Source organism: Apteryx rowi, unplaced genomic scaffold (assembly GCF_003343035.1).
Source record: "Apteryx rowi isolate R43461 unplaced genomic scaffold, aptRow1 scaffold_54, whole genome shotgun sequence".
In the NCBI taxonomy this organism is placed as follows: Eukaryota; Metazoa; Chordata; class Aves; order Apterygiformes; family Apterygidae; genus Apteryx; species Apteryx rowi.
In genome coordinates this window covers 2575273-2596819 of record NW_020450805.1, presented here as the reverse complement: position 1 = coordinate 2596819, position 21547 = coordinate 2575273, and the positions used below count along the sequence as shown (strand labels likewise).

The 21547-nt window shown below is 51.5% G+C and overlaps 2 protein-coding genes across 3 annotated transcripts in view; one reads left to right on the top strand and one right to left on the bottom strand.

Moving 5' to 3' along the window:
- Positions 1-10600, top strand: part of GTPBP2 (GTP binding protein 2) — a 12109-nt gene extending 1509 nt beyond the window's left edge. Inside the window, exons 2-12 of one of the 2 annotated variants that reach the window (XM_026081241.1) lie at positions 2038-2064; positions 2654-2838; positions 3135-3243; positions 3801-3998; positions 4297-4471; positions 5101-5320; positions 5763-5898; positions 6305-6363; positions 7172-7343; positions 7643-7807; positions 8258-10600. In XM_026081241.1, the coding sequence (XP_025937026.1) occupies positions 2705-2838; positions 3135-3243; positions 3801-3998; positions 4297-4471; positions 5101-5320; positions 5763-5898; positions 6305-6363; positions 7172-7343; positions 7643-7807; positions 8258-8455 (1566 nt within the window). In that variant the 5' untranslated portion in view covers positions 2038-2064; positions 2654-2704 and the 3' untranslated portion in view covers positions 8456-10600. Of the gene's footprint in view, positions 1-2037; positions 2065-2653; positions 2839-3134; positions 3244-3800; positions 3999-4296; positions 4472-5100; positions 5321-5762; positions 5899-6304; positions 6364-7171; positions 7344-7642; positions 7808-8257 lie in introns of those variants that run through there. The other variant, XM_026081240.1, reaches the window with a different exon arrangement.
- A 1652-nt stretch (positions 10601-12252) lies between these two features.
- Positions 12253-21527, bottom strand: POLH (DNA polymerase eta; the record flags this gene model as incomplete). The annotated part of the gene is made up of 9 exons (XM_026081219.1): positions 12253-13782; positions 14698-14861; positions 15584-15649; positions 16317-16440; positions 17171-17290; positions 18361-18464; positions 20479-20648; positions 21071-21288; positions 21391-21527. Coding segments are annotated over 9 exons (1953 nt in total), but the record flags the coding sequence as incomplete, so codon positions are not given.
- Positions 21528-21547: the final 20 nt, after the last annotated feature.

Genomic DNA, 21547 nt, shown 5'->3' with positions numbered 1-21547 from the left:
CGGAGCGGGGCTCGGCGTCTTGCGGCCGCTCCGCCGCTGGCAGCCCCGGCCCCGCCAGCGCTGGTTCCTCCTCTGCCGCTGCCCCGGTTTCCCCGCCGCCGCTCGACGTGGCGGCGCCCCTGGTGCCAGGGAGCTCCCGGCGCGGTGGGCCAAGCTGTCCATCGCTAGTGGCGCGCTGTGCAGCGTCCCTCCCTGGGTGCGTTGCCATCTGGGAGCCAAACGGCTCTGGAAGTAAGACCTTGCTCAGCTCGGAGCCCCGAGCATCCTGTTCGCGTCTCTCCTGGGGAGTCGGTCTGGTGGGTGCGAGTGTCTTTCCAGCTGCCAAGCTCCTAGATGTCGCTCGGCAGCTTCTAGTGACACCCTTCGCAGCTCGCTTCACAAATGTCTTCTTACGTGGAGATGCAGAGGGTACTGGCAAAGTGAGAGGTCGTGTTCTCGCTTGCCTCTTACAGCAGGAAAGTGTGATGTTGGTAATAAGTAGCGTGTTGGTTAGTTCAGACAGTTGTCGCAGAACCGATAGGACTGCTGCTGTGGCGAGCCCTGCATTGCTCAGCCCCAGTCAGCAAGATTTCTGTAAAAGATGTAGGAGCCTGTGTTGGGGGGGGAGGGAGAAATCCCTCTTGGCAGAGGATGTACAGGGCTTAGCTACTGTGAGCTGACTCTTCCACGGGCAGAGTTGTCCCCTGCAGCGGCAGTTTGGGTTTTCTTCCTTTCAGCTGGAGGCTGGACAGTCCCTGTGGTTTCAGCACAGCTTCCTGTCCTCCGCTACCTTGTTTGCTACGCAGCCCAGCAAGTCTAGACTTGTTGCTTTTCTAGTCTCAGCTGCCTTGAAACAGACCCACCACCCCCTTATCACATACAGCGTTGTATGCGAATGCAGTGTTTCTCTTAGAGTTGGATGATAACAGAGGAAAAACTTTTGCAAGTACCGCTCTCTCACTAAATAGCTCCGCTGCCCAAGAGCAGAGCTGATAATTTGGAGCCTGCCTCTGTTGGCCTTTTGCCACCATAAGCTCCGCTGTGGTTAAGAGCTGAACTAGAAGGCGAGGAGAGGGCTCTTGCCTCTCTCGATGTGCAAATCAGTGTCCAGAGGAAAAGGAAGTGCTTAGTGCTGGCAGCCCAGTTCAGTCTGCCAGAGTACTTGGCTTCCTGCAGGCTCCAGCCCTTTCTCAGTGGTCCTTGGACTGAACCAGTGGGAAATTTACTTCAATACTGACCATACGTTCCCTCTGAGAGTTGGTGCCTGTTGTGGTTGGAGTGGACTTGATGAGTTAATGGGTCTGTTTCGGGCTGTGACAATCCAGTTTGGCTGCAGCCCTTCCTGGGGTAGCCTTTCTGAGGACATTGTCCACAGACGCTCCTGATCATCTCCAGTTCTCCAGAACCGTCAGGCCAGTGACTAGTTTGCTGTACTACAAACAAGTCAATAGTTTGCTTCCTTATGTCTGAAGTTTCTTCTCTCTGCAAGGGAGATGTGCATGGATATAGGAAGGAGTCAATGAAAAAATAACTGGGTGAGGAGCATAACAGTGTGTGGGAGAGGGGACAGCAGTTCTTGCCCCCAGTCAGGTGTTTCCATGCACACTGGGTGGACAGAAGGTGCTGGACAGCGTGTGGTGGCAGTGTGGGATGTGAATGGAGTGGGATGTGTGGAGATTTCTGATCATCTGTTGGTTTGTGCCTTTTTTTTTTTTTTTTTTTGAAACTGGAAGTCTCTGTGACTTTCAGACTGACCCCATCCTTTGCTKTCAGGAGAAAAAAAAAAAAAAGGCAGCATTCCCTCCTGCATGACTCTAATTTTAGCCTCTGTTTTTCAACCTGTGTGATGCAAACAGCAGAAACAAACCCAAAGTAAATTCCAGTACAGCGTAGGAATGAATGGCAGGTGAGGCTGTAACTAACACAGCATGTTTCTGCAGTTTTCCCTCTCTCTGAAAATGGTAGCAGGAGCTACAGAGTGCCTGGGTGGCTGGTGCCTATAGAAGTCCTTGTTGGCACAATGTCTAATCTTTCTATCTTGTTTCATTCTCTGACCAGGCAGAAGATGGGAACATCGAGTACAAGGTGAGTCTTTTGAGCATTGTAGAGGGGAGGTCTTCCTCCCAGAGGATTGTTTTGCAGTGAGTAACTTCCAACAAAGACAGCATATGGGGAACATGTTCAAGAAAGGGACAGAAAAACAGACACTGGACTAAGGAGTTATCTGTCCACTTCTGGGTCTCTGTGCGTAGCAATACCCAGTATGCTGAGCTGGAAGAGTTGGATCTCAGCACTTGTTTTAGGAATCTGGTTTAGGAGATGAGATCCACCATACTTTTCCTGAGATCTTCCTTCTTTGGAGGAGATACCCAGGTATCCCTGATATTCCTTTGCCACTTGCTTGTGGCTCTCCTGCCATTCACAGTTATTTGGTTCCTGTATCATGAATAGGTTGCATGGTGCTGTTTCTTTACCCCCAGAGCAGGCAGGGTACAGATCCCTTCTGCAAGATGCAGGAATGATCTGCTACCCCATTATCATGAGGTGTGTTTTCCAGAGGTGGGTTAGGGTGGAGGCCTTGCTTCATGGTGTTGGGTTGGGGAGTTGCTGCCTTGGGCAATGGGATTCCTTGTGCACCCATGTTGTGACTCTAACTACCCCCTCCTTTGAACAGCTAAAGCTAGTGAATCCTTCGCAATATCGCTTTGAGCACCTGGTGACACAGATGAAGTGGCGACTACAAGAAGGCCGAGGTGAGGCTGTCTATCAGATTGGTGTGGAGGACAACGGGCTGCTGGTGGGCCTCTCAGAAGAGGAGATGCGTGCCTCGCTCAAGACACTGCGCCGTATGGCGGAGAAGTATGTGTTCCCTTCCCTCTGTGAGACCTGCAGGCATAGACAGCCTCCAGTACAGAGAAGCTGGGCCCCAAAAAGGGGAGTGGGGCTGGTGGCTCCTTTTCACAAAGCCTCTGTATGACTGAAGTTCCCTTAGCACAAGGCTCTGGGAGTAGGAGGGCAACCTGGCTGAAAGCTTGAGGCTTCTGCCCTGCTGTTTCCAGTGTTTGGGCCATTCACTTTGCCAGGTCTGACTCTAGAAGTGCAAAGGCAGCTGAGTACAAATGTGCGTCTCACTCTTTCCTTTGCGTTCATGGCAGAGTTGGGGCAGACATCACAGTGCTCCGGGAGAGGGAGGTCGATTATGACAGCGACGTTCCAAGGAAGATAACAGAGGTCCTTGTCCGAAAGGTGCCTGACAACCAGCAGGTAGGAACCTGCAGCTTGGCCGGCCTCTCCCACTGGAGACTTCCAGGCTTCATTCAAGCAGCTTCCATTTGGGATGGGAGCCCAAACCCTAGAGGCGCTTTGCCCTAGATTGGCCCATAGCAGGTGCTTTTTAAAGAGCTGCCAAAGGGAGGCTTGAGAACAACGTTTTTCATCTCCAGGATTGCAGTTGTGGCAGATTCCAGTAGGGGAGATTGCCTTCATCGGAGGTGAGAAATTATTTCACTTCTAAGGCACTGGTTGTGATGCAGCCCAGTGTGCAAACAGGGAAGGATTTGCAGTTCCTGCTGCAACAAATGACCTTGTTCTCTGATGTCAGAGGCTGGTGTATGACATCACAACGCTAGAAAGTGTATTGCAATTCCTGGGCTGTGATTTGCTGAGAGAAGGAGCAGAATCTGAGGAAGAGGATTGTGCTGCACAGTGCCCATCATGGAGGGAAAGTCTCTGGAGCCCATCTGTGCTGCCATGCAGCATTGGTGCAACAACCAGCACAACAGTGGCTAAGTTTCCTGATTTCTTTGATCCTTTTCCCTTAGTTCTTAGACCTGCGAGTGGCTGTGCTGGGGAACGTGGACTCAGGGAAATCAACTCTTTTGGGTGTCCTGACACAAGGAGAGCTGGACAATGGGAGGGGCAGAGCACGCCTCAACCTCTTCCGGCATCTCCACGAAATCCAGTCAGGAAGAACATCGAGTATCAGCTTTGAGATCCTTGGCTTCAACAGCAAAGGAGAGGTGAGGGAGTGGCCTGCTGAACTCAAAGAGCTGGGAGAGGGTGAGATGGTGAAGGAGAGTATGACTGTTTGTTACTGTTACAACAGTGACGGAAACATGATGGAAGAGAGGTTGCCCAGCTGTGTCCCCATAGCTAAACCCAAGTGCTGCTTGTCCATTTGCAACAAACGTAGTTTCTTGCATCCATGGGGAATGATCTATATTCGTTAATTTTGAGGTCAAGGTGGTCTGATAAGGGCTGGCTCTTCCTTCGCTTGCCTGGTAGTGCTCCTTCTTACTGAGTCCTCATGTTCCTCAGGTGGTGAATTACAGTGACTCCCGGACAGCAGAAGAGATCTGTGAGAGTTCCTCCAAGATGATCACTTTCATTGATCTGGCTGGCCACCACAAGTACCTGAAAACAACCATCTTTGGCCTCACCAGCTACTGCCCAGACTTTGCTATGTTGGTGGTTAGTGCCAACACTGGCATTGGTGAGTGTTGTGCACTGAGAAACACACAGATGGGCTTACAGCAGTGTGTGAAGATGAATGGAGGATGGCTGGGCAGATCCTGGTTAGCTGGGAATTGTTGTCAGAAAAAAAATACTGTTTTCTGGTAGGCCAGTGCCTACAAGTGGCCGGGAGGGGGTAGAGTGGGATCCTTTGGTCAGCTGTATACCATATTACTGGAAACAATGCTCAGGACAGAGAGGCTTTGGTTGGCATTTGAGGCTGCATTTGCTGGAAAAAAATCTCTTTGACATATTCGTACGGGTAGTGGATCCTGAAGCCTTGTAAAAAGGCAGCTGGAGTTCTCTCACATTTTTCTGTGACGTTTTGATGGCTGTTTTCTGGAAAACTCTGGTCTGTGGAGGAAAACTACTGCATCTTTCTGAAGCAAAGAGATCAGGCACAAGAAGTCTTGGTTATCTGTATTTTTCTAGACTGATGTTTGTTTTGATTAAAAGAACAATGTTCCCTTTTCGTTGCCTGATGGTCTGAGCAGGATAGGGTGAAATCTCTAGGGTGAGCCTGTGGGAGGTCCAGGAGACACAGCTGTACCATAAACAAGCAGCAGTGGTGACTGCTACTGCACCTACACTCTCGCTTTTCTCCTGCAGCAGGCACAACGCGAGAGCACTTGGGCTTGGCAATGGCCCTCAAGGTCCCCTTCTTCATCGTCATCAGCAAAGTCGACTTGTGTTCAAAAGCCACTGTGGAACGGACAGTAAAACAGCTGGAGCGAATCCTGAAGCAGCCAGGCTGCAACAAGCTCCCCTTGCTTGTGAACTCAGATGACGATGCTGTCACAGCAGCGCAGCAGTTCGCGCAGTCTCCCAAGTAAGGGACTCTTCTTTCCTTCTGCCAGGAACACATAATTCAGACTGGGCTGCTGGGTGGAGCTGGGAAAGCCTTCCTCAGGGGAGCAGACCACATCTTGAACATCTTGGCTCCTTATCAGGTTTCCTGCCTTTATGTTCTCCAAGAGGGCATTTTCCCCTCCTAGGCCTTTTTTGAGCTCTTGGAGCAGAAGGTGTCAGAGGCTGAGTTGGGGTTACTTCTCTAGGACAGAAACGTGGGTTGGCAGATGATAGGTGCCTTGACCAAGTGTTAAGGCAGGGTCACTGCAGAGTTGCACCTAGCCCACGTACCCTTCCACTGTGGTCCAGTTTCTTACTGTAGTCTCTGTCTTCCTGCTGGGCTCTGTAGATTCAGAATCACAGTCACTTTCTGCAGCTGCACTCTGGCCTTCCGCTCATCCCTGTCTGTGTGTATTTGGCAGCATCACCCCAATCTTCACACTGTCCAGCGTTTCTGGGGAGAACCTAGATCTCTTGAAAGTCTTCCTCAACATCCTTCCTCCACTGACCAACAGTAAAGAGCAGGAGGAACTAATGCAGCAGCTCACGGAGTTTCAGGTATGTAAGGGTAGTTCAGCTCTAGATCTGCTCCTGCACTCATTACTGTGATGTGTGACAACCAGTTAGGTGCTCTGGACACCATGGGAGGACATGTGATGAACTTCTGGACTATTGGTAACTGTTAGAGTAAAGAGCAGACTTGCTCCTTGTAAAGGCCTGTTAGGCTCAGCTCTGTCGTAGCCAAGGGATGTCCATCTCACATAAAAGATGGTTTCTCTGGTTTCCACTTCTCGGGCTGAGGTTCCTCTAATGGAAAGATAGTGGGAACAGGTGAAAGCTCCGAGATGGCCTCTGATGCCCAGCAGACAGCTCCCCTCCCTCCACACATGGCGAGGGTGGCTTGTTCTTCTGGAGTGCTGTTTTCCAGCTGTCTGAGCAGCTTATTCTGGTTGCCTTCCTGCAGGTTGATGAAATCTATACTGTGCCAGAGGTGGGGACTGTTGTGGGAGGAACTCTATCGAGGTAAGTGATGCCAGGCAGATAGATGAGTGTGGGTGTGGATGGTTGCCAGATTTCCAACAAGGTTAAAGTCACCCACTGCTCTGAGAGCAGCAGAGTGGAAGCTATCCAGTCCTCTCTATCTGTATCAGATGGAAGCAGCATAAGGCTAAGTCAGTCCTGGCTCTTGCCAGATAACAGAGCTGATTGAGGGTAAAGCCCTACAGGGTGTTGGGAGGTGCTGTGAACAGCCCATTGCTCATGTGGCGGCAAGTGAGGACTCTGCTCTCAAGTTGCTAGATTAGGAATGTGACCTGTAGCGTGCTGAAAGAAGGCATGGTAGAACCCAGAGTCAGCAGAGGTTAGCCAGCATCCCAAGGTGTTGCTTTTCTCCTTCCTCAAGCAGGAGGAGAAGTAAATGTGCAAAGCAAATCCTCTGATCCCAGCAGAAGTTATCAGCTGTCCCTCAGTGTCCCAGGAATGGTCAGAGCAGTTTGGTTCTCGGGGTGCCCATACAGAATGGGTGCCAACTGCAGTCTGTCCAGGAGAAACAGTGCAATGTGGCAGAACACTGGGAGCACCTGTCCAAGCACCTGTCCAAGAGAAAAAAACACTTGGTATTCTAAGGAGTAATAGTGTGGCTTTTGCTGCTGCTGTAGGAAATCCCTGTTCATACCAGCTTTGTATCCCTGTTAGTTCATCACATGCTTGAGTAGGAGTCCAGAGACACTCATCTCCTTGGCCCTGGGGAGTTAGTACAGGTCACTCTTGCAGAGTGCGGCTTCTTCCTTGTTTCCTGCTGAACTCTGTCCTGCTTTTGTGCCCTGGGCAGCGGGATCTGCCGAGAAGGGGAGAACCTGGTGGTTGGTCCCACTGATGACGGGAAGTTCCTCCGGCTGAAGGTGTGCAGCATCCAGCGTAACCGCTCAGCCTGCCGTGTGCTGCGGGCAGGGCAGGCAGCCACTCTGGCCCTTGGGCCCTTTGACCGCTCCCTGCTGCGCAAGGTGAGTCCAGCTGCTGCCAGGCTCCTCACCACTCTAAAAACGGTAAGATCAGCTGCCAGGGTCCTCAGTGAGCAGGGCTGGAGGCTTCCATGGAGATCCTCCCTGGTAACATGGGAATGAAGTAGAGATGTTTGCAGAAAAGTTGCTGGAAGGGGAGGAAATGGCCAGGTTATGAAGTAGGAGGAGTGCAGGGCTGAGAATGGGAGACAAGGCCAAGTCCCAGAGTGGAAATGTGCGTGTGGTATGGGGCTGGCAAAGGGGCTGGCCCCAAGTGGTCTGAGCTTTGGGCTGTTGTGCAGGGCATGGTGATGGTGAGCCCAGAAATGAACCCCACCATCTGCTCAGTGTTTGAAGCCGAGATCGTGCTGTTGTTCCATGCCACAACTTTCCGGAAGGGATTTCAGGTGACGGTGCATGTAGGAAACGTGCGGCAGACTGCTATTGTAGAGAAGATCCATGGAAAGGTAGGCCTGGGAGGAAAGGGGGGGGAATATGGACTTCCCTGTGGGGCTTGCTGGGATTCCACTATGCCCTCTAGTAAAGCCAGGGACCATGGGACTATCAAGTCCAGTTCTCTGGTATCTTGGGCAGCTGTGTCCCTTCAGAGAGCATATTCGTCCCTTTATCCTGCCTGTATAGTTGATTTGCCTCTAACAATGTTAAAGAATTTCCTTATCACAAAACAAGCAGCTTGCTGGATCCCAGCAAGACTGGGAAGGGAGGTGAACTCTCCATTCTCCAGAGCTTGTGTGTTCCTGTCTCCCACCATGCAGACAATAATGGGAAGGGCTCAAACTCTGCAGCCTAAGAGAGGCAACCAGCCCAGTTACCTCATCTTCTTAGCATCTACATCCACCTCTCCTTTATGCAGAGGTGCAGTAAGTGGGCCCAAGCGTCCCCCTTTGTCTCCTTAGGACAAGCTGCGGACAGGAGAGAAGGCAGTCGTCCGTTTCAGATTCATCAAGCATCCTGAATACTTGAAGATAGGAGCCAAACTGCTCTTCCGTGAAGGAGTCACCAAAGGCATTGGGCATGTCACTGACCTCCAAGCCATCACCACCAAAGAAAATGGTCTGGAGGAGTCCCTGGGGCCTGGACAACTGAGCTTCTGACTACCACTAGGTCAGAGAGATCACTCACCAACGACTGGGGAGAAGGATGGAAGCTCCCCTGGCTCTCCAAGTGATGCCTGGAGCTGCTGCTGTCCAGTTCTAGTGTGGGCATCCCTCCTCTGTGCTGTGAGATGGAGCCCTGGAGAGTTTCTTGCATTCAGTGCCCTACATGAGGCCAGTTAAGCATGTTCTCCACGTTGCCTGCTGCTTTGATTACCCTGCCCTCCAGAATAGATCAGAGGCACCTGCAGACCTGGGCAGGCAAGCTCTGGCTTTGTTTACTGTTTGAAAATTACTGGTTGGGAGGAGCAGAGCCCTCGAAGACTAGCAGTGAAGGGATTTTTTTTTCCATCTCTGATACAAGATCTGGTCCCATTCCAGCTCGATCCTGAGTAGTCCTGCAGCACATCCCTCTGGGGAGGGGATGGAAGAGGCCCTGCTACCCACAGTGGGGGCTTGGCTGAACCTTTCAAAATGCATTCGGAACACTTTTTAACCATTTTAATCTTGGTTGACTTTAATCTGCAGTGTCCATTTGTGTGTTGGTTTTGCATTACTGTAATCTGGATGTCTTACTGTTGGACAAGCATCCTGTCCTGCTCCCCACACGTATGCACATGCACACACTCCTTCAGCTTCCCACTTGTGACTTCTGGGAGGTTGGGGCTGTTCTGAGTGGCACGGCCTCTTGACATAAGTGTGAAGGCAGAATTTGCACTTAAATCTGCTCCTTGCAGCAGCCTGCTGTCAGAAGCAGGAGGCAGTTTTGTGGAGCAGAGTGGGGCCTGGGCCTGTGCTGGCATGTGCTGGTTGTTTCTACRGGGGTTCAGCTACAGATGTCATCTTCAAGTGGGCGGCAGCATTTTGCAGTGGGCTCCCTGGTACAGCTGTTCCAGGGCCCAGCCCAGCTTGCTCCTCAGACACTTGCCTTAATGTTTGAGCAGGGCAGGCCGTGTTATTAACACAAAAACAGATGACTTTTATTGTATAGATGTGATTTGACAGTGGCGTGATTTTAGTTCTTGTTCTCAAGGAAGATTTCTTTTCTTTCCCCTGCCACTGGGGTTCATTGTTGGAGGAAAGCTGGTGTTGCCAGCAAGGACTTTGTGCACAAGAAGTGGAGCACTTTTGTCCCTCACTTGCTACCATGTGATTCCCCATTTGTGCCCTGTGTGACAGTTACTCTAGCCTACTCTTAGCCTGGAGGATGCAGCAGGGGCTGTACAGCTGTACATAGGCTTTTGGTTTTACTGTTGACTGTTAGACCAAATGTATCAGCTGTGAGCAACAGTTCTTCAGCCAGCCTTGGAGCAGGGCATGGTGTCCTGCCAGCCCTGACTGAAGAGAAAGGAGAGGGCCCGTAATAGCACTCACTTGCCAGAATAACCCTACTACCATCCTGAAAGCAAGTTCCTCTTCTGCTGGGGCTGCTGGCACAGGCAGTGCATGCAGGGCTAAGCAGCCCACGCCGATCTGTGGACGTCTCAGAGCAGCACTTTAGCACATGGAGTGGCTGCACCCTGCAAAGAGCATGCTGAAGTGATGTGAAGTTGGTGAAAATGTGTTATATATGAAGGGATGATGAAAGGCCATCCTCCCCATGAGAGATTCAGAGGCAGCTCAGTAGTGACAGGAGCAGGCATTACCTGTTCTCCGGGAGGAGAACTGATCCAGCTGAAAACCTGCCTCCTCCTCAACAGCCCAGCAGTGAGACAGCGCCTACAGGCTCAGGGCAGCTGCTGAAGCAGGAGCCCTTTTCCCTTCCACCCTGACAGTGGTCTGGATGTTACAGCAACATGTTCTTTCACCCAGGCCTGCAAGGACAGGCCCCAGCTGCCAGCAGGCTCTTCCCTTTGGTGCTAGTGGCTCACTGAGAAAACTGCCCTGGGTGGGGGTGTGAATCCAGCTGTTTGCAGCAGCCCTGGTGTCTTCTGCACTGAGGCAGACACAGGGTGCAGTGACCATCTCTGAAACAGCAGACGGCTGGTCTCGTCTTGTCCCTGCCATCTGTGGCATGACCGTTCTTGGTGCCATGCTCTTCATAATTGTTGTTTTGTTGTCTTTAACTTTTCTAATGCCGGGGGGGGCTCCTGTTCCCCCAAGCTTCTATATATAAATGTACAGAATAAAGATGTTTTATTGAGATTGCTGGCTGAGTTGTACAATGAGCGAGGGTGGAGCTTTGCTCTTGCTATACTGCCCTTGGAGTTGGGTCATGGTTGGAGACGGCTGCCCTCCACCCCTTCGTAAGCTTCCTGCAGTCAGCCCTATAAATACCAGGCTGTGGCGTGAAAGGAATGCATGCACGCTGCTGTTTACAGCCTCGCTCTCCCTGCTTATCTGCGTTGACCTGCATGTGCAGCCTGGGGTGACAGGCAACCACGTCACCCTGAGCACAGCACTTCTCACTCTTGTGGGCTGGATGGATTGTGGCTCATGCTTCCTAGCAGCCACAAATTCCCCCCTCCCCAGAGCCTAATTAAAGGGATGCTTTCTAGGGCACAAATCTAACCAGTGGTTTGTTTTTTAAAATAGCTTTGACCTTATCAAGCAATTTGCAACTGCCTTCTCTCCATGAAAACAGGTTATTCCCTTGGGTCAAGCAGAGGCAGAAAGGCTTCCCATTGGAGGTGACTTGTGTCACCGAAGGGATCTGTCTGTCCTTGGCTTGCTTTTGTGTCAGGCAGTGCCACCTGCTGAGTCCAGGCCTGCTGGACACGTAGGAAATGAGACATGCTACTGTCACAGGAGCATGAGGCAACCCTACCAAACTGGTTGCAATTTTGTGTGACAGCTTCAGGAAACTTGTCACTTTGGAACGTGAGGCCTGTCATTAAGGAGAGAGACTCCTTAATTCCTTCCTCTGTTGCTTACCAGCACACACCAGAATTAGCTCTGCCATATGCTAATTGCAACAATTGTGTTGGCAAGTATTAGCCCCACACTAACATGAGTGTTGCAGCTTCCTAGCACAGGGAAAAAGGCTATCTATCTGCTGCAAGGAGAGCAGATTCATCAACAGCTACAAGCAGGATGGTGCAGTTCAGAAAAGAAGGGGAAATAACGATGCAAAGTGCAGCAGTACTTGCATGTGCTATCTGCTGCCAGCAGAAGCCTCCACCAGAAAGGCGCTCTTTCCCCTCCCTGGGAGGGGAAGCCTGCAGTTGATGAAACTGTGTGCAATGCATTTCCAAACCCCACCCAGCGCCACTTTGACATGGCAAGTTCCCTCCCTCTGCCCTACAGCTGAGTTCAAATTATTGTCAGCAGCACTTTTGCCTTTTGGAACGGACCCAATGGCTCCAGACAGCCAACAGTGTAGCATGGAGCTGAGGCCTGCTGGGAGGTAGAGGGCAAAAGCCTCCCTTGCCCTGGAGGGGGGTCTCTCCCTTGCTCAGCGCCTGCTTGTTCCCTGTACAATGTTCTGCTCTGCTGGCTGTGTTGCAATCTGTGGAGGGCTGAGGCAGCCACTCTCATGTGAACGATCTCCCACGTCCCAGAGAGCTGAACAAGATGTTCCCCAGAACAACATCAAACCAGATACCTGTAACCAAGTTGCCTGTAGTATCACCCAGAGTCTGTAAGGAGGAAGGAGGTTAGACGCTCCTTCTGGGACAGAGGGGAGCTTTCACAGAGATCCACGTGATGCTTTGGCATGTTTCCCACCCCCTTCACCAGGACTCTAGCAGTAAGCAGTTSATGTCTCAAGAGCAAGTATCAGCCACTGTGCTAGGACCTGAAAAAGCCCACCAAAAGTACAGTTCCAGCCTCCTCAAAGTTTATTTGACAGGAGCAGTCTTACTTGCACACTCCAGAGCTGGAGACGAGCATCACAGAAAGGATGGCTAAATAGAGGGAATTGACAAACAGTCTATAATAAAAATCCTTCTGGTTTGTGGAATAAAATCAGTCTGCTGTCAGAGAGGGGGTGTGGGGGGGGTAACCATAGGGTAAGTTCCTATATGTAAAATATACAGTAAGGCCAAGGACCCCACGTGCAGCCAGAGGAGAACAATCATAAGGTGGAGGCCTCAGACTGATCAAATGGATAGGGGTTTGAGACTAGACTTGGCTGGAGACTTCCTGGGATAAGTTGCTGTCTTTGTGCTTCAGTTTTCACACTTTTACAGTGTGGGGAGACACTATTCCCACCACAGGAAAGACCTATAGGAATAGATTTATTAATGGAGCAGTGAAGCTATGGAAATACCCATAGTAGGAGGGGTAGGTGAAAGTATGATGCAGCTTCTGGTCATATCAAGCAGGGGTGAGCTAGCTGCCACCAGACTCTATCCGATCAATTGCAAAGCTGGGTACATCCAGCACCACACACTATTCATGAGTTCCAGTTCCTCTCAGATTTGGGGTAGAGATAATTTATTAGACTTTTCTGCATTAAAACCTGACAGCCAGTATAAAAACTTTCAACTGTATTTAAAAAACACTGATTATCTAAAAATCCCAGCGTGGCTGGGAGTTAAGGAGATAAGCGTTTAAAGAAAAAATCTAAAGTTCTTGTCACACCTTCTCTAGGTCGTTTTGCACCAGAGCCTCCTTGAGTCTTGGGCTTGCTCTTGGTCTTGGCAGGAGACCTGGAAGCTGCAGCCCTAGGGCTAAGAGCTGCTGTCAGAGCTGGGGGGGAGCTGGGCTCCAGGAAGGAGCTTTGCAGCTCCACAGCAAAGTGGTAGTCCATGTGCTCTGGGAGCTCCCATGCCAGCACGTGCTGGCCACACTTCTCACACTGCTGCTGGTCCCCTGGCGAGGCGTGAGGGAACAGGGCGAGCTCAGGAGAAGGTGGGAAATTCTGCTCATTCCCCTCTGTAGCTTGCTCTAATTTCAAAAGGATTTTGGAGCCTGGGGGTGTTGAGGGCATTTGTGTAACATCAGACAGTGATTCTTCACAAGGAAGCCTCTTGTAAGGAGAGGCAGAGCTCCCCTCTCTGGGACTGTGCTTCACAGGGGACTCCAGGTCGCACTGCACAGAGGCGAGTCCAACACCATTTCCCGCTTGATGCTCCAGGGAGCTGGGCACAGGTGACTCTGTGCTGGTGGTAGTTGGCAGGCTGGGCAGCTGTGCTTGCTGCCTTTCTGCTGCCTTTTGGAAGAATGACTCAATAGCATTAGCCGGCTTCTTCCTATGCTCTTTGCTTGGGCTCCTGAAGAACTTGACCCTTGGGCTCCTAGAAGATGTGGTCTTTGTGCTGGCGGTGGCAGTGCCATCAGACTGGGTATCACTGGTCAGGAAGGTGGCAATGCCTGCAGAGAGGAGCGTGGGAGCCTCTGAGAACTTGCTTGCAGAGAGAAGCACCGATATGAGAGGCGGAGACCTGCAAAGGACAAATCAACATCAGCTCAGACACCAGCCTGGGAAGCAGGAAGTCTTTTGAGGTGAGACTTCAAGCAGCATAAGAAAAGATCACAGGCAGGGCGGGCTGCAAAAGAGCTTAGTCCAGGTATCTGGCAAGGGGTGGAAGAGAGATGCTTCCTCTAACAAAATGCTATTATTGCTATCTTCAGAACAGAGTCTCTCCTCCCTCACAGACACAGTACACTGGGTTGGGCAGCACAGAAAGCCTTGGTATTCCCAAGAGTGGGGCAGAGCAGCATTTCCCAAAGGAACGAGCACTGGAGCAGGACAGCTGGCCTAGGCCTTGTGCATGCTGGCTGCCAGCCTGGACTTTCAGTCTACCACAGGCTGGAGCAGCTGTGAGACTCCCAGTCAGGGCGAAAGGGTTTTAAGGGAGCAGCAAGCTTGTTGCAGCCTAAGAGACTGCACCCTCTTGCCTTAACTCTGCCTCAGCCTTCACTGCAGAGCAGAAGAGAAGGGAGTAAGGTTGAATATGGCAGCTGTGTACCTTGATTTTTCTTCCTACACCAGTGGCCTTTTCCCAGCAAGCATCTTTGCCCTTAGGGGAGCAGAGCAAGGCCTTGTTAGTTCTCAGACTGAGGAAAGCAGGGACTGCCTCACTCTAGCTCTCCAGCTGGAGATTCCCATGCCAGCAGCTGCAGCTTCAAGTACAGAAGTTAGCAGTGTCCAGCCAGATGTGGGGCTAGGAAGGAGCCAGGCTCTCACAGCTGTCCTACCACAAACAAGTGTGTTCTGCTGTGTGTGCACCGGGGATTCCCATTCCAGCCAGTCAGCATAACTCTCTTGTTCCCATCTGTCAGATTCTGCCTCATCCTGCACCCCAGCAGCAGAGCAGCCCCTGACAGGGACATGAACCGCTTCTTCCTGCTCTCACCAGGCAGCCTGGTGAGCTCCAGCCATGTTACAGTTTTGGATGATGGCAAAGGCATCGCTGCTGATCTTCTGGGCATCATAGCGGGACAGACCACAACAGCGCGACAGCCGGATGTCTCCCTGCATGCGGATAACCACCATCAGCTGCTTGGCCACTCGGTTGTTCTGCAGAGAGAGGACATGGCTGTGTTACAAGCGACATCTACAGGGCAGAGCAGGGAAGGCTGAGGAGACGGTCTCACTGCCTAGAGCCCTGTGCTATCAGCTGTTACCTCTCAATGCTATTTGACAGATGGCAGCTTGTCCTGCCAGGCCTAATCTCCAAGGGACAAGATACAGGACAGCAAATGCTCATACAGCTGCAGCACACAGGATGGGAAGCATTTAGTCCTTGTTCTTCTTCAAAGTCAGCTATACACCTTTTCTTGACCTCCCTGCAACAATGAAGCTAGCAGATTAACCTCACCCTGGCCTGCAGTCTAACATCTGTGGGTTTAAACACAGCTCACTTCCTCTGAAAGCCTGCAGCATAGGCAAGGCTGCATCAGTAGAGGGCTTGCAGCTGCAATGGAGGGGCAGTGTGGCAGGATAAGCATGTAGTAGCTTTCAGGTCCCTACATCCTAAAGCACGGGACAAGGAGCATCCTCAGCTGCAGCGTTCTGGGACAAAGCCATCCTTCCTGGCCAGGCTCTTGCTCACCTCTTTGCTCAGGGCACGTCACACACAGCTGCATGTCTGAGGGCAGGCAGATTTCCTGCCCCAACACACACCCCACCTTCAGCCTCCTGCAAACAGCTCACAGTGCAAATGTGCTGCATGGCTTCCTGAAGGCCTGGCCCCCTTGCACACAGCAGGGGAAACAAGCCCTCCATCCCCCTCTCCTTACCTGACTCCTGTCCTTTATCAGTCTGGACTCCAGCTCCAAGGACAACTGCAGGATCCAGTGTTGCACCTGCACGAAACACACGAGGGTAACAAACAGGCTTGGGGCTATGCTCAGAGCACTGCTGCCAACTCAGAGCAGCGCTGCAGACACCAAGGAACGCTGCAGCAGCAGTCAGACTGAAACGGACACAGACTGCCACAAGGCCCATTATCAGGAGTGTTCCTGGAGAAATCAGCCCAGGTGAGGATTCAACCCTAGAGGCAAATTATTGTAGCCAGCACCAGAGAGATCATGCTGCATTGTTACCAGCCATCACCTAAGGGAAACTGGGTTCTCTACCCTGGATCCCTCTTTGCATCTCTTACAGCTCTGTGGAAGCCTCTCCAGCCAGCAGGGAAGGTGCAGCCTCGCTCCCTCTTTGGGCTAGTTACCTTCTTTCTAGCAACCAGCCCTTGAAGCCTGGCACTGTGAATCCCCTTTGAAGGGCACAGGGCCATTTTGCTCATGCAAAATAGGACAAGTTTGGACCTCTTTGTGCAGCACTTTGTCGCTGCACTTCTATCTACAGAGGATTTCCCTAGCTCCTGGGGCCTAAACCACTCCCTCCCACCCAGCCCCCAGACTGAATTTCAGGGTGCTGTGACACAGAAAAGCAGCAGCTTTTGCAAGCTAGTCCCAGCTTTGAGCATCCTCATCTCTTCTAAACCAAAGGCCAGGCATCAGCCTCTCCTACCTCCTTCTGCGTGGCCAGGGCTGTCTTCCCAGGGAAGTTCTTGCTGCAGCCAATGGACTGGGTTAAGTACCGGTTTTTGACAGGTTCATCTTCAATTCCTCTGCACAGGTCGTAGAGCCAGGACCTGAAAGTCACAGAGGAAACAGGAAGCGAAGACAGCTAGACAGCCCCCTATAGACACTGGTGAACCTGTGGCCCAGGGACACCCACTGCAGTGGTTCTGCATGTGCCAGTGGATAATTACTTTCTGTCCTCAGATCAGTCAGATGTGACAGCCCTAGGGCTGGCACAACAGGTGCTCTGGAATTCAGACCCTGCATCAATATTAGTCAGGAGTGATAAGCTGTTTCTCTCCCTGCCCACAGACAGGCACACATGCATTGCTGGACAGCAAACCATCCCTCTGCTGAGCCATGTTTTCAGCTCTGCGCAAGTCATGGCTCTGCCTCTCACTCCCAACTCTGCAATCGCTGCCACAGCTGAGTAGGCAGGTTCCCTTCAAGCCTTGACTGCCCATCAGTTCAGCTCCTCTGCCTCTTCTCCTGAGGCAACAGCAGTTCGCTAGTCCGCATGGATTCCCAGCCATTGTTCTGGGCTCAAAAGGGGTGTTTCAGGCTCCAGTCCAGCCTTAGAATTTCCTATGTAATGAGACTGTCAAGCTCACCTGCCTCCCAGCCTGCTATGAGCCGTTGTACAGCTTGGCCCCATCCTTAGACATGCTGCAGAGCAAGGCAGAGGAGCTGGTTGGCAGGCAAAACCTTCCAACCTTCCTAACCACAGCAGAACAACCCACCACCAAAAGGAAGACTTGCTTCCTGCCAAGAGCCAAACTGTGGCAAGTGGTGCATCATTACCCCGTCTTGTCTCCAAAGTGAGTCTGGAGCTCCATCTCACTGAACCGTGTCAGCTGCCCAATGTATTCCACTCTGAAGATGTCTCTGATGGCAGCACCCAGCTTCCCCCCTAGGTTTCGGCTACAGGGGAGAGAGGGAACACAAATGAGGCATCACATGAAGATTATGCCAAGTCTTCAGCAGCTAGCTGCCCTCATCCAGAGCAGCTAGAAGCAGGCCAGGCAAGGAAGTAATCCAGTCTAATAGGCTCTAGGACAAAAGGGAACACTTAGTGCATAACAGCTCTTTCACTTGTAGTAGAAGGATGTACAAGAGCTGAAGTGGGAAGAGCTCAGAGCTCACCCAGTTCCAGTGCCTCTCCCCCAGCTCCATCTCTAAGATGTGCTCCCAATCTGTGCCCTGAAGAATGCCTCACACACTCCCTGCTTCCTTCCTACATGGGCAGGACCCTTCCCATGCACACACCCTTCTCCACCAGTGATACACTGAAGGCAGAGAGCAGTTTGCAGATCTGGAGAGCTGAACCAGTGCTCCCCCTGGAGTAGCAGAGCCGGTAACTCTTCCCCACCAAGAAGCAGCACTTGTGCGAATTGCAGATGTTCAAAACCAAACTGTTCCTGCTCTCTGGGAGTCTGGCTCTCTGTTCCTCATACTGGGGCATAGCTGTGGCCTCCTGCTAATGGTTACTGCTGGCAGACACCCATTCATCTCAGCAGGCATCTTGAGCACAGCTCTACCCAGGGAAAGGCTGCCCACAAGATGCTGGTGGGTGTGCACCTTCACTGGCAGAGCTGCAGCTCCCAAGCGTGCTCTTCCTGAACTGTCACTCACAGCTGTGCAGGATTTCTAGCAGGACTCCCTCTTTGTTTCTTACAAGCATTGATGAGCGGTTACGGTGAATGTTGAAAACCCTTTGCTGGCTGTTACCTATTAACATCAAATTACTGTCTGTTGAGGTGGCCAGGAACAGTTTCGTATCCTCTAGTCACTCTGGTTCTGCTCACGCAACCAGTGATGACAAAACCAACAGGAGCAAGCACTGAAGCAATGAAGACAAGCAGGGCTCTCTTCCCTGTGAAAGCGTAGACCGTGGAAGCACAGGGCCAGCACTTCCACCACACGTTCTTGCCACAGAGCGGCTGAGCCTGAGCCCCAGGCTGCACAAAAGCAGACGGCTCCCCAGCACTTACATGTTGCTAACAGGCATCTGGCTGAAGAGCTGTGGGACAGATTGTGAAGATACTAGTGTCTGGCGGTTGGGCTTGTTCAACCCACAGGCCAGTTTTGCCAGTGTCTGTAACACAAAAGAGGGTGGAAAGCCTGTTATTACAAATTCTGCACTGACTTTATTGTGAAAGACTGCCTAATGGCCTATAATGTATCACCTCTAGCTAAGAGCTGTCTTTGGAACAGCTGTTACGGAGGACGTACAGGCTGCACCGTTGTTTGCTCCCAGAGACTAGCACTGCTACTTCCACATGTGTAGCTCTGCAAAAGGTCAGACTCCTGCTCCACGCAGTTTGGGGTCTATCACACGGTCTGGCTGGCTTAGTTTTCATCAGGTGAGCATGCTAGAGCTTCCGGAGCATCCCCACTATCCTCCCCAGGCTATTTTTCTCTCTCTCTCTCTGAGCCTTTTCTCCTTCATCTTCTGTTTTTGTCTTGCTTTTTCATGATGTGACTATTTTAACCTTCTCTCTGCAAGGTCCACAGCAGCATAGTGCTACAGAAGGAAATCTGCAAAATACAAAAATGCTGGCCTAGAAGGAATGTTCTCTAGCCTATTTACTACACAGCTTCCCCTCCCACCATAGTCTAACACAGAATTAAGAATAACCGGACCACCCTGAAATAGATACAGCTGATTTTATTTTTTTTAAGTAAATCTAATAATTTCCTCTTTCACAGCTTTATTACCCATCTTATAACTAAGCAAAACTCCTTTTCAGSATATTAAGCTACAATCCATATTAACAGCCTCTTTCACAGGCTTACATACATTCTCACTCTTTTCTAGACAAAACAGATTCATTTCTTTCAACTTTTCACATCCAGTCATTTTCCAGATGTCTGGTTATTATTATTCTTGTTTCACTGGAGACTCTTCTAAGTTTACCCACATTATCCCTGAGTAAAGTGCCTCAAGCTAAAACAATCACTGAGACTTCACAGGGCAGAATAATTTATTTCTGACACCTCTCTAAAGTAGCACAAGCTGAAACAGGATTCACCATTTCTACAATAGTACTTTCATAACTGATTCATCCTGCTGACTGCCCACAATAACTCCAGGCTACTTCCTGACTTACTGTGACTCAGCCAAAGGCCTCCTAGTCTCTGTTCCTCCCACCTCCCTTTAGAGCAAAAAGACAAGCTGAACATCCCTTCCAATAGAAGTTTCTACATCAGCACTCTTCCTTAGCCAGCTCATCTCTGCATCACAGTCCTCTCTAGTTTTAAGGTGAGCCTGTGCAAAACTAGCTCCAGTATGCACAAATGGCTTGTAATACTTCAAATTGGTTCTGCAGCATCCTCAGATGAACTTCATCTATCTGAAGTTTCAAAGCACCGATTTAGTCTTTATCTTTTTCTTATTTTGGCCACAGCCTGCATCTTTTAAATCTTAACTGTCTGTTTAAGCCTTTTTTGGAAAGGCTGAAACAAGTGTTAGGTGCTCTCAGTAAACCACCCTGCATATCGTCAAGCAGGAAACCTCTATAGCTGCAGCATCAAAGTCAGTTTCTTTCTGCAGCTGCTGTCATGCACGAAGTGCTCCTGCGGCTTCTCTCAGCAGCTGGCTGAGCATCACCCATAGCATGGCTGGCAGGTGCTGGAGACTGCTTGACTAGACAGAGGAAAAACAAACTGATGCACGTCAGTGCCACTGAGCTGGTATTCTTCTTCTTCCAAGTAACTGGGAATTTGTGTCAGTGAAAACCATTCCACAGCTACAGCCACGTCTCCCAAACCTCAGGGAGGAAGACACCTGCTTTAAGTTCTGTTGTTTCTAAAGAAAACTCTCCTGGGGGATTTGAAAGCCGTTTCTTCATAGTGAGCTAACTAGTTAGGATATACCAGGAACCRAGCCAGTAAATTAATTCAGCTCTGACTAAATAGTTCCTATCTCTTGGAAGGAAACATTTAAACCTCTTCCCACATGTCCTGATTTCTCTGAATGTGTTCTCAGATGTGGCTGCACACCCCACTGTGCTCAACCTCTATCACACAGATATTTAGAAGAGTGTGACACTGCTACAGCATGTTCTGACTCTGCTCTCAGAAGCCAAGCTGATGTGTTAAACTCATACCTTGTTGTGTGAAATCCCAGCTGAACACCTGAATCCGGTGGCTGCTTCTACAGCTGCCCTCATTTCCTCCACAATTACTGCTCCCACGGTCAGCTGCAGGTCCGGACATTCGGGGTCACTGAAAGACAGCGACGCCAGCCACTCGTGCACGCCACACTCCCGCAGCTCCTCTAGCAGAGGGACACAAAGAGGATCAGTGTGGGCATTTCTTGGTGAGTGCAGCAGAGGGACTGGTAGCATTAGCAAGCCCCAGTGAACAGCTGCACGCTTCTGTAATTCGGTCCCAACAGCAATAACAAGAAGCAGGCACCTTAAAACCTAGGCACTTGGGAAAATAAAGATCCCATTTACCACATTCTTTTTTTGGAAAAGACAAAGCAACCCCTTCCTGTCTATGCAGATAAATGAAGAGCATTAGCGAGGGAGCAGCAGAGGGATGGATAGGAGGGACAGCGCAGGGAGCAAAAGGGGAAGCAGCTGGACGCTCACTCTCTTCATCGAGATGCTGCCAAGCATCTCGAAACAGGCACCAAGCCCTGCTGCAGTACATGAAGCAGTGTGGTGACTTTCGGACAAGCGGTGTGGTGCGTACCCTTCCCGCTGGGGCCATGGTCAGGGTCGGGGGTGGCCGGCAGCCCCTGCACGAAGGTGGTGGGCAGCAGCGCGGCGCCCAGGGGCCGCCCCTGCAGCGCCTGCAGCCGCTCCTGCACGCAGCCCGTCAGGTCCAGGTAGGCCTCGTCGATGCTGGCCCGCTCGATGGCAGCGAAGCGCGACAGCACCTCCATCACCTCCGCGCTGGCCTCCCGGTACCTGCCAACCGCCGGGCACCGTCTCAGGCATGGCCCCGGCGCCGCCGGGCGCTGCCCCCAGCCCGGCCCGGCCCGGCCCGCTCCCTCTGCCGGCCCTGCTCACCGGGTGAGGTCCGACTTGCCCCGCACCTCGGGCACCCGCGCCAGCGCCAGCTGGGGGCACAGCGCCCGCGCCTCCGTCGCCCACATGCCGCGGGCCACGCCGAAGGCGCGCGCCTCGTAACTCACGGCGATGATCCTGCAAGACACCGGGGGGGGGG